This window comes from Coregonus lavaretus (assembly GCF_964263955.1).
Source record: "Coregonus lavaretus genome assembly, contig: HAP1_SCAFFOLD_1834, whole genome shotgun sequence".
NCBI classification, from domain to species: Eukaryota; Metazoa; Chordata; class Actinopteri; order Salmoniformes; family Salmonidae; genus Coregonus; species Coregonus lavaretus.
In genome coordinates, this window is record NW_028162840.1 from 65,001 (window position 1) to 80,000 (window position 15,000).

Sequence of the window (15,000 nt, forward strand, 5' to 3'; positions counted from 1 at the left end):
ACTCATACTGTGGTACTCTATTCACCCTCTGAATGACACACATAAACAATCCATGTCTCAATTCTCAAGGCTTAGAAATCCTTCTTTAACCTGTCTCCTCCCCTTCATCTACACTGATTGAAGTGGATTTAACAAGTGACATCAAGAAGGGATCATAGCTTTCACCTGGATTCACCTGGTCAGTGTGTGTCATGGACTCCGTGTACACAAGAGTACCTGTACCTAGTGGATGTGCAGGGGTGCGAGGTAGATATGTACATATAGGTAGGGGTAAAGTGACTAGACAACAGGATAGATAATAGACAGTAGCAGCAGTATACTGTAGGTAGGGGTAAAGTGACTAGACAACAGGATAGATAATAGACAGTAGCAGCAGTATACTGTAGGTAGGGGTAAAGTGACTAGACAACAGGATAGATAATAGACAGTAGCAGCAGTATACTGTAGGTAGGGGTAAAGGGACTAGGCAACAGGATAGATAATAGACAGTAGCAGCAGTATACTGTAGGTAGGGGTAAAGTGACTAGACAACAGGATAGATAATAGACAGTAGCAGCAGTATACTGTAGGTAGGGGTAAAGGGACTAGGCAACAGGATAGATAATAGACAGTAGCAGCAGTATACTGTAGGTAGGGGTAAAGTGACTAGACAACAGGATAGATAATAGACAGTAGCAGCAGTATACTGTAGGTAGGGGTAAAGTGACTAGGCAACAGGATAGATAATAGACAGTAGCAGCAGTATACTGTAGGTAGGGGTAAAGGGACTAGACAACAGGATAGATAATAGACAGTAGCAGCAGTATACTGTAGGTAGGGGTAAAGTGACTAGACAACAGGATAGATAATAGACAGTAGCAGCAGTATACTGTAGGTAGGGGTAAAGTGACTAGGCAACAGGATAGATAATAGACAGTAACAGCAGCGTATGTGATGAGTTAAAAGAGTTAGTGCAAAAAGGGTTACTGCAGATAGTTAAATAGTTACCGGACTAACTATTTAGCAGTCGTATGGCTGTTCAGGGTCCTGTTGGTTCCAGACTTAATGCATCTGTACCGCTTGCCATGCGGTAGCAAAGAAAACAGTCAATGACTTGGGTGGATGGAGTCTTTGAAAAATGTTTTGGGCCTTCCTCTGACACCTCCTGGTATAGAGGTCCTGGATGGCAGGGAGCTCGGCCCAAGTGATGTACTGGGCCGTACGCACTACCCTCTGTAGCGCCTTGCGGTCGGATGCCAAGCAGTTGCCATACCAAGCGGTGATGCAGCCAGTCAAGATGCTCTCGATGGTGCAGCTGTATAACTTTTAAAAGGAACTGAAGGCGCATGTCGAAACAGAAAATGAAACAAATAAACAGACCGGGTGTGTGTATGTGAGACAAAGAGACTTCACCAGGCACCCTGCTCAGGAGAACAAGCCTTGTGACTGTAGGGCCCAGACTCGTCTCCTGTGGCAGAATTTAGAACCTCCACGTAGATTCTAAGAACAATGGGAGTGTAAACAGAACGTTGATCTCCTGAGTGTTCCATTCTAACAGTCACTGTAACTATGATGACAGGGCTGGGGAGTGGGATGGGGCCTTTGTGAAATTCCTAATTCCACTACGGAACGTCAGGAATGCTGTGGGGAATGTTCCAGGTGCATCCCTGTGGCACAGACTCTTCCCAACACTTATTATAACCACACACACTAGGTCTGTTTCTAGTCTCGACCCCTCACTAAAACACATCCAAGTACTATAGCACTCTGATAATAGGTCTGATTCTAGTCTCGACCCCTCACTAAAACACATCCAAGTACTATAGCACTCTGATAATAGGTCTGTTTCTAGTCTCGACCCCTCACTAAAACACATCCAAGTACTATAGCACTCTGATAATAGGTCTGTTTCTAGTCTCGACCCCTCACTAAAAAAAACTAGATAGGAATGTGATTTTAGTTTTTCTAATGAGATAACTGTTTTTCATGTAAACTATGCACAGTGACTAGCCACGCCCCGAGTGAGCACAAACATAATGTTGGCGTGACGGAACGCCCCATTTTTACCACAGTGCATGAAAAAAAGCCTTGGTAATAAATACCATCAGACCAGCAGCTGTGAAGCGTTAGCTAAACGTTACAAAATGGTTAGACCAGAAAGAGTTGTGGCTGTCGCTTTGAACTTTGAATATCTCCACGAGGTTGGCAGTCTGCAGCTGTAAAAGCAATCTAGAACTTTGACTAAAGACACGAGGTGGGAAGAAAGGAGAATCCCATCTAAGACAACCATTCGGGTGCATCCTGAAGTATCCGTTCTAACAAACACTTCGCTACCACAGAAGCTCTACAAAGAAGAAGGACACTGTGACCTCTGGTGGACAAGCCGAGCCTTACACCGAACGGGACACTAAAGCCAACGACCCCACTTTCCCATAGAAGGGTTGATCGAGTCCAACAGAGATAGACGACAAAGACATCTACACGTAAATGTATACATCTTATCCGAATGGGCGGGTGGTTAGGGTGCTAACATTTACATTTTACTCATTTAGCAGACGCTCTTATCCAGAGTGACTTACAGTTAGTGAGTGCATACATAATTTTTCATACTGGCCCCCCGTGGGAAACGAACCCACAACCCTGGCGTTGCAAACACCATGCTCTACCAACTGAGCTACATCCCTGCCGGCCATTCCCTCCCCTACCCTGGGCCAATTGTGCGCCACCCCATGGGTCTCCCGGTCGCGGCCGGCTACGACAGAGCCTGGATTCGAACCAGGATCTCTAGTGGCACAGCTAGCACTGCGATGCAGTGCCTTAGACCACTACGCCACTCGGGTCTAAGTACTCTGCTAAGTACTCTGATTTCTGTGATCGTAGTTTCCAAATGTATCAGCGATAAGTTTGAATCTCTCTTCGTCCCTCTCCCTCTTTCTGACCCCTCCCTTTTAATAACCAAGCAGTCATGCTGTTGTTAGTCCACTAGGGACCTGTTTCCATTGTATTACGTTTCTAATCAATAACCTAGACCGTGTGTGTGTATGTATCCTGTGTTATTATTTAGTTAGCTCGTAAATAAATAATTAATCACATTTGTGTATTGCTGATTCATAAGTACGGTTAGGGTTCTTTTTTTTTGGGGGGGGGGGGGGTAGATCAGATTAATATTGCAGATAGATTGTAACTTCCATCAATGTAATTGTCTGCATCACTTCCAATCCCCATGTTTGTTATATATATATATATATATACACACACACACACATATACACACATACATATCCTTTAAAAATATATATATATTCCCCTTTATTACTTTCCAACCCTGCCACCCTTTCCCCACTTGGAGTAAACTAGTGAACAACAACGCCCAGGCCTCTACTTCCAGCCCATACCCACTATCTACATTTTATGGACACAGTCAATTTTACAATAATTATATTTTGTTTGTTCTTTCTCCTGAACTTCTTCTACTCTCAACTTCTCCGATCATTTTCATGATGTCCATCCGGTTTGCTTCTATATGCCATATCTTTCTAACTGTGCTCTTTCACAAAAGGTTAGGGTTCTTGCAGATATCAAGGAGTATGCGACGTTCAGTATGAGACTGATATGAGGTAATGATTGATAAGTGACTGTTATCGATATATATAACTTATATATCTTCTAAGAGTTTAATTCGGGAGATGGTAACTCGTTAAAAAACTTATTCCGTGGTGCCCCAAATTCCTAATGAGTTAATTGTTACATGATTTAATTTAAATAGAGTAACAATTAAACATAGTTAGTTGATTCGATAAACAACAGTCATCACATTAATGAAAGTCACATCACGACAGAATTATATTGCACCAAACATTCCGGCTAGAAATCCTACTTTCCCAACGGAGCAGTAAAGTTCTGGAATTCTCCCGGCTTGAAACATCTGAACAGCAGCTGGACCCATAGAGCTGGGAGGGCCAATGGGAGCGGACAGAAATCCCAATGTGATGGGAGCAGGAGTTGGAGAGGAAAGCAGAAAATCTGGAATGACTCCCAAAGAAACATTCCACGTTTCTCCCAGAGTTGGGAAGCAGGCTAGTAAGGAAGGATGACATACAGTGGGGAAAAAAAGTATTTAGTCAGCCACCAATTGTGCAAGTTCTCCCACTTAAAAAGATGAGAGAGGCCTGTAATTTTCATCATAGGTACGTCAACTATGACAGACAAAATGTTTTTTAAAAATCCAGAAAATCACATTGTAGGATTTTTAATGAATTTATTTGCAAATTATGGTGGAAAATAAGTATTTGGTCACCTACAAACAAGCAAGATTTCTGGCTCTCACAGACCTGTAACTTCTTCTTTAAGAGGCTCCTCTGTCCTCCACTCGTTACCTGTATTAATGGCACCTGTTTGAACTTGTTATCAGTATAAAAGACACCTGTCCACAACCTCAAACAGTCACACTCCAAACTCCACTATGGCCAAGACCAAAGAGCTGTCAAAGGACACCAGAAACAAAATTGTAGACCTGCACCAGGCTGGGAAGACTGAATCTGCAATAGGTAAGCAGCTTGGTTTGAAGAAATCAACTGTGGGAGCAATTATTTGGAAATGGAAGACATACAAGACCACTGATAATCTCCCTCGATCTGGGGCTCCACGCAAGATCTCACCCCGTGGGGTCAAAATGATCACAAGAACGGTGAGCAAAAATCCCAGAACCACACGGGGGGACCTAGTGAATGACCGCAGAGAGCTGGGACCAAAGTAACAAAGCCTACCATCAGTAAAACACTACGCTGCCAGGGAATCAAATCCTGCAGTGCCAGACGTGTCCCCCTGCTTAAGCCAGTACATGTCCAGGCCCGTCTGAAGTTTGCTAGAGTGCATTTGGATGATCCAGAATAGGATTGGGAGAATGTCATATGGTCAGATGAAACCAAAATAGAACTTTTTGGTAAAAACTCAACTCGTCGTGTTTGGAGGACAAAGAATGCTGAGTTGCATCCAAAGAACACCATACCTACTGTGAAGCATGGGGGTGGAAACATCATGCTTTGGGGCTGTTTTTCTGCACAGGGACCAGGACGACTGATCCGTGTAAAGGAAAGAATGAATGGGGCCATGTATCGTGAGATTTTGAGTGAAAACCTCCTTCCATCAGCAAGGGCATTGAAGGTGAAACGTGGCTGGGTCTTTCACCATCACAATGATCCCAAACACACCGCCCAGCCAATGAAGGAGTGGCTTCGTAAGAAGCATTTCAAGGTCCTGGAGTGGCCTAGCCAGTCTCCAGATCTCAACCCCATAGAAAATATTTGGAGGGAGTTGAAAGTCCGTCTTGCCCAGCGACAGCCCCAAAACATCACTGCTCTAGAGGAGATCTGCATGGAGGAATGGGCCAAAATACCAGCAACAGTGTGTGAAAACCTTGTGAAGACTTACAGAAAACGTTTGACCTGTGTCATTGCCAACAAAGGGTATATAACAAAGTATTGAGAAACTTTTGTTATTGACCAAATACTTATTTTCCACCATAATTAGCAAATAAATTCATAAAAAATCCTACAATGTGATTTTCTGGATTTTTTTTTCTCATTTTGTCTGTCATAGTTGACGTGTACCTATGATGAAAATTACAGGCCTCTCTCATCTTTTTAAGTGGGAGAACTTGCACAATTGGTGGCTGACTAAATACTTTTTTCCCCCACTGTATTCATACAGTAGGGAAAGGGTTAACACAGGATGCTAGGAACACACACTGCTTCCTGTTGGTCATCAAGGGATGAAATATGTAGGCTATTTGGTTGTGGTGGTGGGGGGGGGGGGGGGGGTCGATACAGTTACATATTGGGATATAATTTTTGACAATATATTGTATAGTTTTGAAAATAATCGCAATACTATTTTTTGCGCTAGTTTGCTGTAACTTCACCACAACGCCAGAGTTTTTCCTCCATAGCTTGTACTTTATCTTTTAAAAATCGGCCCATTTTGTTTGTCAGCTCTTATTTCAATGACTGATCAAAACTCATTTACTCATGGCTCTCTCGTCCCTCACACATGGTGAGTAATATGTTTGGAACATCGAATCGCAATACATAGCGTATCGGCACTTAAGTATCGTGATAATATTGTATCGTGAGGTCCCTGGCAATTCCCAGCCCTACTATTTTGTAGTGATGGGGGGGGGGGGGCATCAATAGTTACATATCGCAATATTATATAGATACTTTGACTCCAAGGATCAATTTGTAAAAAAATAAAGGTTGGCTGTACCTGCGCCAAAACTCTTGTATTTTTCATCCTATAGCTTCTTCTCCATCTTCTTTTTAACATTAGGGCGGTCGACCAAAAGTCGTCCGTTCTTTCGACCAATCGATTGAAAACGTATATTTTTCCATATATAGACACACCCTATGTGTTTTAATAAAATCAAACTATATCGCATTGAGTTTGTCTGATGCTTTAAGCACACTGTTTGATAAAATATGACGCATATGACTCAAGAGGGAGCCAGAGATCTAGATAACCAAAATAAAAAAAACTTAATCTGACCCAACTATTCTCCCGCTCCTGCTGGCTTTAGCAGATTCTGCCGTTACTCTCCTGAAGTTGCCGGTAATAGGCTACACGAGGAGTTGGAAACCTTTCTCATGTGGAATGCCAATTTATCTTACCATTTCTACCGATCTGTGTGCCAGTTATGGTTTTCATATGCACATTTTCATTTACATTTATAATGTCTTCGTATCTCAAAATCATTGTCATGTGGTTAATCAAAATTATTTTCAAATCTAAATGAAAATGATACAAACCTAAAAAGTAACTTCTATTGCCATTGCCAACTATGTAAAAATTGCCTACATAAAGCCAACAAAGAAAATGTTGGCCTCCCGAGTATCGCAGTGCTAGCTGTGCCACTAGAGATCCTGGTTCGAATCCAGGCTCTGTCGTAGCCAGCTGCGACCGGGAGACCCATGGGGCGGCGCACAATTGGCCCAGCGTCGTCCAAGGTAGGGGAGGGAATGGCCGGCAGGGATGTAGCTCAGTTGGTACAGCATGGCGTTTGCAACGCCAGGGTTGTGGGTTCGATTCCCACGGGGGGGTATGAAAAATAAAAAAATAATGTATGCACTCACTAACTGTAAGTCGCTCTGGATAGGAGCGTCTGCTAAATGACTCAAATGTAAATCTAAATGAAAAACATTGCAGGTAGAAAATATCCTGAAAAAAATATATATCCTATAAATCATATTGCCTACGCATGGCCTTTCTGCAACTAACTTAAAACATTGTATCAACTATTAACTTGTGTCCAGAAGCTTTCTCTAGCAAACTTGCAGCATTGTATCAAATATTCTGGGCCCTCAAGAGTTTCCCATGCCAGTGAGCTCGGGACAGATAGCTGTAGGCTATTTGCACAAGGGATCAGAAGTAATCAGGTAGGCCTATTTTATGACGTTTCCACTGGATCAGAGCATGACATTTTTCCCTTTCACGCTGAGTGGTTATCCAAAGGGAGAGAGCTGGAAAGATTTTACAAACACATCGAGGAACTATTGTCATTATCAATGGATGTAAAAACAGACTTCGTTCCCTTGATGTTTGAGGTGAAGAAAACATTACTTTGAGAAGCTCCACAGCTCATTAGTGGTGGTGTGTTAAGCCAATCAGAAATACTATCAGATCCCCAAATGGGCACATTTATAAGCCTACATCTGCATGCAGGCCAGGTAGCCTATAGGCTTACTTCTATGAGTAATCAGGTGTGTGTCATTACTCAACATTGACAGGAACTCTCCAAACAAATAACAACAAAAATTACAAAACTCGCAAATGGAATGAAATAAACCAAAACTTGTTTCTCACAAGTGTAGCATAGGTTGTGCGCTCTGCAAACAACGTGTCCACTCAGACATTGACAAGGGTAAAAGACTGGAATAATAATATATTGAATGCGTTAACAGAAATTACTATAACCAAACAAACATTGTTGATTAGAAATTATAGGAATAAACGGTAAATATACTAATGGTGATTTTTATATAATGGGGAATTGATATACACTAACAATCAAATGCAAACAATTAACACAATGAAGTTATGAAACAATGAAAGTGCACAAATTGGCGGGAGAGAGCGCATTCTGGAGAGACGTACATTGTGCATCTTCTTGGACTGTGCCATCCCTGCGGACTCCGCAACGGATTAGTCTCGGCCTCCGCAATGATTAGTTCACTGAGACGGGCGCGAATAAGACCGGAGTCTACTACTGGATTAAGAAACTCTTGGCCGATCAAACAATGGACCAGTAGACTAATTGGGGTCAACATGTTTTCAGAACGTATTTTCTCATGCGCTCTCTCTATGCAGCAGACATATAGTTTGAAATACTGTATGTTTGTAACATCAAATCGCAATAAATTGACAGTATTGAATCGCAATACATATTTATATTTGTGAGAATTGCAATATATGTCGTATCGGCACATAAGTATGGTGATAATATCGTTGCGCAAGGCCCTTTGCAATTCCCAGCCATACTATTTTGTGTTCTATTTTTGAGTTTGAGCAAAAACTCAAGAAGTTGTAGTATTGTGTTGCCGTTCTCCTCAAGCCTGATTCAGAGTTCATTCATTCATTGTTCCACACAGAAGAATAGTTTCGAAAGCTCTTTCTACATTTACATTTACATTTTAGTCATTTAGCAGACGCTCTTATCCAGAGCGACTTACAGGAGCAATTAGGGTTAAGTAAGTGCCTTGCTCAAGGGCACATTAACGTCATTTAGCAGACGCTCTTAGCCAGAGCGACTCACAAATTGGTGCGTTCACCCTATAGCCAGTGGGATAACCACTTTACAATTGGGGGGGTTAGAAGGATTCCTTTATCCTATCCCAGGTATTCCTTAAAGAGGTGGGGTTTCAAATGTCTCCGGAAGGTGGTGAGTGACTCCGCTGTCCTGGCGTCGTGAGGGAGCTTGTTCCACCATTGGGGTGCCAGAGCAGCGAACAGTTTTGACTGGGCTGAGCGGGAACTATGCTTCCGCAGAGGAAGGGGAGCCAGCAGGCCAGAGGTGGATGAGCGCAATGCCCTCGTTTGGGTGTAGGGACTGATCAGAGCCTGAAGGTACAGAGGTGCCGTTCCCCTCACAGCTCCGTAGGCAAGCACCATGGTCTTGTAGCAGATGCGAGCTTCAACTGGAAGCCAGTGGAGTGTGCGGAGGAGGGGGGTGACGTGAGAGAACTTGGGAAGGTTGAACACCAGGCGGGCTGCGGCACAGCATTCTCTACTCCGGGCTGGACTTCTCTCGCATCACTTCCTCCTAGTGTTCGTTAACTACAGCCATCTAGATTCTCCAGTCTGATTAACTGCCTGATAGGCCCTCTACTCCCTACAGACACAGCATTCTCTACTCCCTATAGACACAGCATTCTCTACTCCCTATAGACACAGCATTCTCTACTCCCTATAGACACAGCATTCTCTACTCCCTATAGACACAGCATTCTCTACTCCCTATAGACACAGCATTCTCTACTCCCTACAGACACAGCATTCTCTACTCCCTATAGACACAGCATTCTCTACTCCCTACAGACACAGCATTCTCTACTCCCTATAGACACAGCATTCTCTACTCCCTATAGACACAGCATTCTCTACTCCCTATAGACACAGCATTCTCTACTCCCTATAGACACAGCATTCTCTACTCCCTATAGACACAGCATTCTCTACTCCCTATAGACACAGCATTCTCTACTCCCTACAGACACAGCATTCTCTACTCCCTACAGACACAGCATTCTCTACTCCCTACAGACACAGCATTCTCTACTCCCTACAGACACAGCATTCTCTACTCCCTACAGACACAGCATTCTCTACTCCCTACAGACACAGCATTCTCTACTCTCTACAGACACAGCATTCTCTACTCCCTACAGACACAGCATTCTCTACTCCCTACAGACACAGCATTCTCTACTCCCTACAGACACAGCATTCTCTACTCCCTACAGACACAGCATTCTCTACTCCCTACAGAAACAGCATTCTCTACTCCCTACAGACACAGCATTCTCTACTCCCTACAGACACAGCATTCTCTACTCCCTATAGACACAGCATTCTCTACTCCCTATAGACACAGCATTCTCTACTCCCTATAGACACAGCATTCTCTACTCCCTATAGACACAGCATTCTCTACTCCCTACAGACACAGCATTCTCTACTCCCTATAGACACAGCATTCTCTACTCCCTACAGACACAGCATTCTCTACTCCCTACAGACACAGCATTCTCTACTCCCTATAGACACAGCATTCTCTACTCCCTACAGACACAGCATTCTCTACTCCCTATAGACACAGCATTCTCTACTCCCTATAGACACAGCATTCTCTACTCCCTATAGACACAGCATTCTCTACTCCCTATAGACACAGCATTCTCTACTCCCTATAGACACAGCATTCTCTACTCCCTATAGACACAGCATTCTCTACTCCCTACAGACACAGCATTCTCTACTCCCTACAGACACAGCATTCTCTACTCCCTACAGACACAGCATTCTCTACTCCCTATAGACACAGCATTCTCTACTCCCTATAGACACAGCATTCTCTACTCCCTATAGACACAGCATTCTCTACTCCCTACAGACACAGCATTCTCTACTCCCTATAGACACAGCATTCTCTACTCCCTACAGACACAGCATTCTCTACTCCCTATAGACACAGCATTCTCTACTCCCTATAGACACAGCATTCTCTACTCCCTATAGACACAGCATTCTCTATTCCCTATAGAAACAGCATTCTCTACTCCCTACAGACACAGCATTCTCTACTCCCTACAGACACAGCATTCTCTACTCCCTACAGACACAGCATTCTCTACTCCCTATAGACACAGCATTCTCTACTCCCTATAGACACAGCATTCTCTACTCCCTATAGACACAGCATTCTCTACTCCCTACAGACACAGCATTCTCTACTCCCTACAGACACAGCATTCTCTACTCCCTATAGACACAGCATTCTCTACTCCCTACAGACACAGCATTCTCTACTCCCTACAGATACAGCATTCTCTACTCCCTACAGACACAGCATTCTCTACTCCCTATAGACACAGCATTCTCTACTCCCTATAGACACAGCATTCTCTACTCCCTACAGACACAGCATTCTCTACTCCCTATAGACACAGCATTCTCTACTCCCTATAGACACAGCATTCTCTACTCCCTACAGACACAGCATTCTCTACTCCCTATAGACACAGCATTCTCTACTCCCTACAGACACAGCATTCTCTACTCCCTATAGACACAGCATTCTCTACTCCCTACAGACACAGCATTCTCTACTCCCTACAGACACAGCATTCTCTACTCCCTATAGACACAGCATTCTCTACTCCCTACAGACACAGCATTCTCTACTCCCTATAGACACAGCATTCTCTACTCCCTACAGACACAGCATTCTCTACTCCCTACAGACACAGCATTCTCTACTCCCTATAGACACAGCATTCTCTACTCCCTACAGACACAGCATTCTCTACTCCCTATAGACAGAGCATTCTCTACTCCCTACAGACACAGCATTCTCTACTCCCTGCAGTGAGATACAATAAAGACAGTTGTCTAGTTGGCAGAATGACCAACACCTAAACCAATGAGCTCGTCTCTGGCGATCAGAACAATAAGGTATGGATGAAAGCTCCAGCTCTCTCAGTGCACTGGGTTCCTCTGCCAGGGGCCATACCAGTCTGTCTGGTTCTTGACCATCCAGACTAGATCAATCAGCTAAAAATACACTGTGTAATCAATGGTTAATACATAGCTACATAAAGGTAACTGCCTACATAAAAGGAAACATCAACATAGTGTCTTAATAGGGCGTTGGGCCACAACGAGCTGCCAGAACAGCTTCAATGAGCCTTGGCATAGATTCTACAAGTGTCTGGAACTCTATTGGAGGGATGCGACACCATTCTTCCACGAGAAATTCCACCATTTGGTGTTTTGTTGTTGGTGGTGGTGGAAAACGCTGTCTCAGGCTGCTTCAGAATCTCCCATAAGTGTTCAATTGGGTAGAGTTCTGTTGACTTGAGAGACACACCCCCTTTAAACCTCATATGCTCCTTGGAGACCAGTCTTTCAAAGAAACAGATCTCTTATTCTAGCCATGGTAACCAAAATTATACCCTAAGCATGATGGAATGTTAATTGTATAGCGGGAATCTACACTGTGTGACCCGATAAATCATATTACGATCTGGCTAGTCAATACTGTTACCTGAATATGGCATGGTGATTGTATCGTTGACGTTGCTGGATCCAACGTTGAATATGACGATGGCCGTGGCGTTTTGGTTCGCTGCATGTCGAATCTTGTCTTTAAAGGTGCAGTTTCCACTGGCTATCAGGGCTATCCACGCACTGCCTTGGACCGGAACCGCGAACCGAGTACCCGGATCACAGGCTTGCCTGTCCTGGGAGAGAGACGGAAGCACCACGACTCCTTTGGCGTCGCGTTTCAGTGAGTGTTCCCCATATCGGCCGCATTCAGTCTTCTCCGTCCGGACCTTGGAGGTGACCGGGTCTTTGTAGGTGATATTGATGAAGGCTGTGTACCACTCTTCTCTCTCGGCGACGGTGAAATCCAAACAGAGGAGGTGGACGAAACAAAACGACAAGAGCCATGTAGATAGGGCCAAACTGCGGCATGCCTGGATCAGAGACATGGCCATAACTAGCGGGTTGGATTATCTCTCTCTGTCCGTCGAGCCGACACCTAAACTAGCTAGCTACTCCATAACTAGCGGGTTGGATTATCTCTCTCTGTCCGTCGAGCCGACACCTAAACTAGCTAGCTACTCCATAACTAGCGGGTTGGATTATCTCTCTCTGTCCGTCGAGCCGACACCTAAACTAGCTAGCTACTCCATAACTAGCGGGTTGGATTATCTCTCTCTGTCCGTCGAGCCGACACCTAAACTAGCTAGCTACTCCATAACTAGCGGGTTGGATTATCTCTCTCTGTCCGTCGAGCCGACACCTAAACTAGCTAGCTACTCCATAACTAGCGGGTTGGATTATCTCTCTCTGTCCGTCGAGCCGACACCTAAACTAGCTAGCTACTCCATAACTATCTGGGTTGGATTATCTCTCTCTGTCCGTCGAGCCGACACCTAAACTAGCTAGCTACTCCATAACTAGCGGGTTGGATTATCTCTCTCTGTCCGTCGAGCCGACACCTAAACTAGCTAGCTACTCCATAACTAGCGGGTTGGATTATCTCTCTCTGTCCGTCGAGCCGACACCTAAACTAGCTAGCTACTCCATAACTATCTGGGTTGGATTATCTCTCTCTGTCCGTCGAGCCGACACCTAAACTAGCTAGCTACTCCATAACTAGCGGGTTGGATTATCTCTCTCTGTCCGTCGAGCCGACACCTAAACTAGCTAGCTACTCCATAACTATCTGGGTTGGATTATCTCTCTCTGTCCGTCGAGCCGACACCTAAACTAGCTAGCTACTCCATAACTAGCGGGTTGGATTATCTCTCTCTGTCCGTCGAGCCGACACCTAAACTAGCTAGCTACTCCATAACTAGCTGGGTTGGATTATCTCTCTCTGTCCGTCGAGCCGACACCTAAACTAGCTAGCTACTCCATAACTAGCGGGTTGGATTATCTCTCTCTGTCCGTCGAGCCGACACCTAAACTAGCTAGCTACTCCATAACTAGCGGGTTGGATTATCTCTCTCTGTCCGTCGAGCCGACACCTAAACTAGCTAGCTACTCCATAACTAGCGGGTTGGATTATCTCTCTCTGTCCGTCGAGCCGACACCTAAACTAGCTAGCTACTCCATAACTAGCTGGGTTGGATTATCTCTCTCTGTCCGTCGAGCCGACACCTAAACTAGCTAGCTACTCCATAACTAGCGGGTTGGATTATCTCTCTCTGTCCGTCGAGCCGACACCTAAACTAGCTAGCTACTCCATAACTAGCGGGTTGTTTTTCTCCACCCTGGTCGGTCTATGCTTTTCCTTCTTTGTGAACATACACACCTCCGTATCTCCACCTCCTGCTAGGCTAGCTAACGTCAGTGTTGCAGCTAGCCGAAGCCGTTTCCTTTATTTTTTCAAAACCTCGCCGTGCCTAACACGTTCACAGTAAACACCGCGAAACGGTAACTACCCCCTGCAACCGTCGTTGCATCGATGTTGACGCTAACGTTAGCAGCGACAACATTAGCTAGATAAATAGCTTGTTTGGTTAGAATGGTCCAAGAAATGCTGTGTCGGCCAGACGTCTGTTGTTTTGACGACGGGGAGAATGGAAGAAATGGAGCAGTGTGTGAAGTGTGGTTGAGCTACACGAGTAGCGCCATCTAGCGGTACGGCGTGTTGTTGCACATTCACCCATAATAATAATAATAATAATAATAATAATAATAATAATAATATGCCATTTAGCAGACGCTTTTATCCAAGGCGACTTACAGTCATGTGCGCATACATTTTTACGTATGGGTGGTCCCGGGGATCGAACCCACACTACCCTGGCGTTACAAGCGCTATGCTCTACCAATTGAGCAACAGAGGACCACCATAATATGGGGTTTTCTCGCACACTGGCTAGAATAGAGATAGTAGGCTACTGTAAAATAGTTTAATGTTGTGTAAAACGCGTGGAAACATTTTCATTGTTTTGTAAAACTCAGAGCAATATTTTACAGAATAAAACACACAATATTGGAAGACAGTAATTTAAAACAACAAAAAATAACAACAACATATAAATAAAAAATGACCCTCCATGTTATTCTAAGTGTCTGCTTTCCTGTCTCTCCATCCTTCTGTAACGGTTGTTGAAGTACTTAGTGAATTTCACCAGGTTGATATATGAATATAGCATGTTGATGTGTTATTATGCATGCCTGCATCCTGCATCGTGGTCCTCTGTAGCTCAGCTGGTAGAGCACGGCGCTTGT

General features: G+C 44.2%; 1 protein-coding gene across 1 annotated transcript in view; it reads right to left on the bottom strand.

Moving 5' to 3' along the window:
- LOC311118782 (RING finger protein 150-like) overlaps positions 1 to 14,316 on the bottom strand; it is a 41,094-nt gene extending 26,778 nt beyond the window's left edge. Inside the window, exon 1 of the mRNA XM_084193563.1 lies at positions 12,296 to 14,316. Coding sequence (XP_084049689.1) covers positions 12,296 to 12,749 — 454 coding nt within the window. The 5' untranslated portion in view covers positions 12,750 to 14,316. The remainder of the gene's footprint in view (positions 1 to 12,295) is intronic.
- Between the last annotated feature and the right edge of the window lie 684 nt (positions 14,317 to 15,000).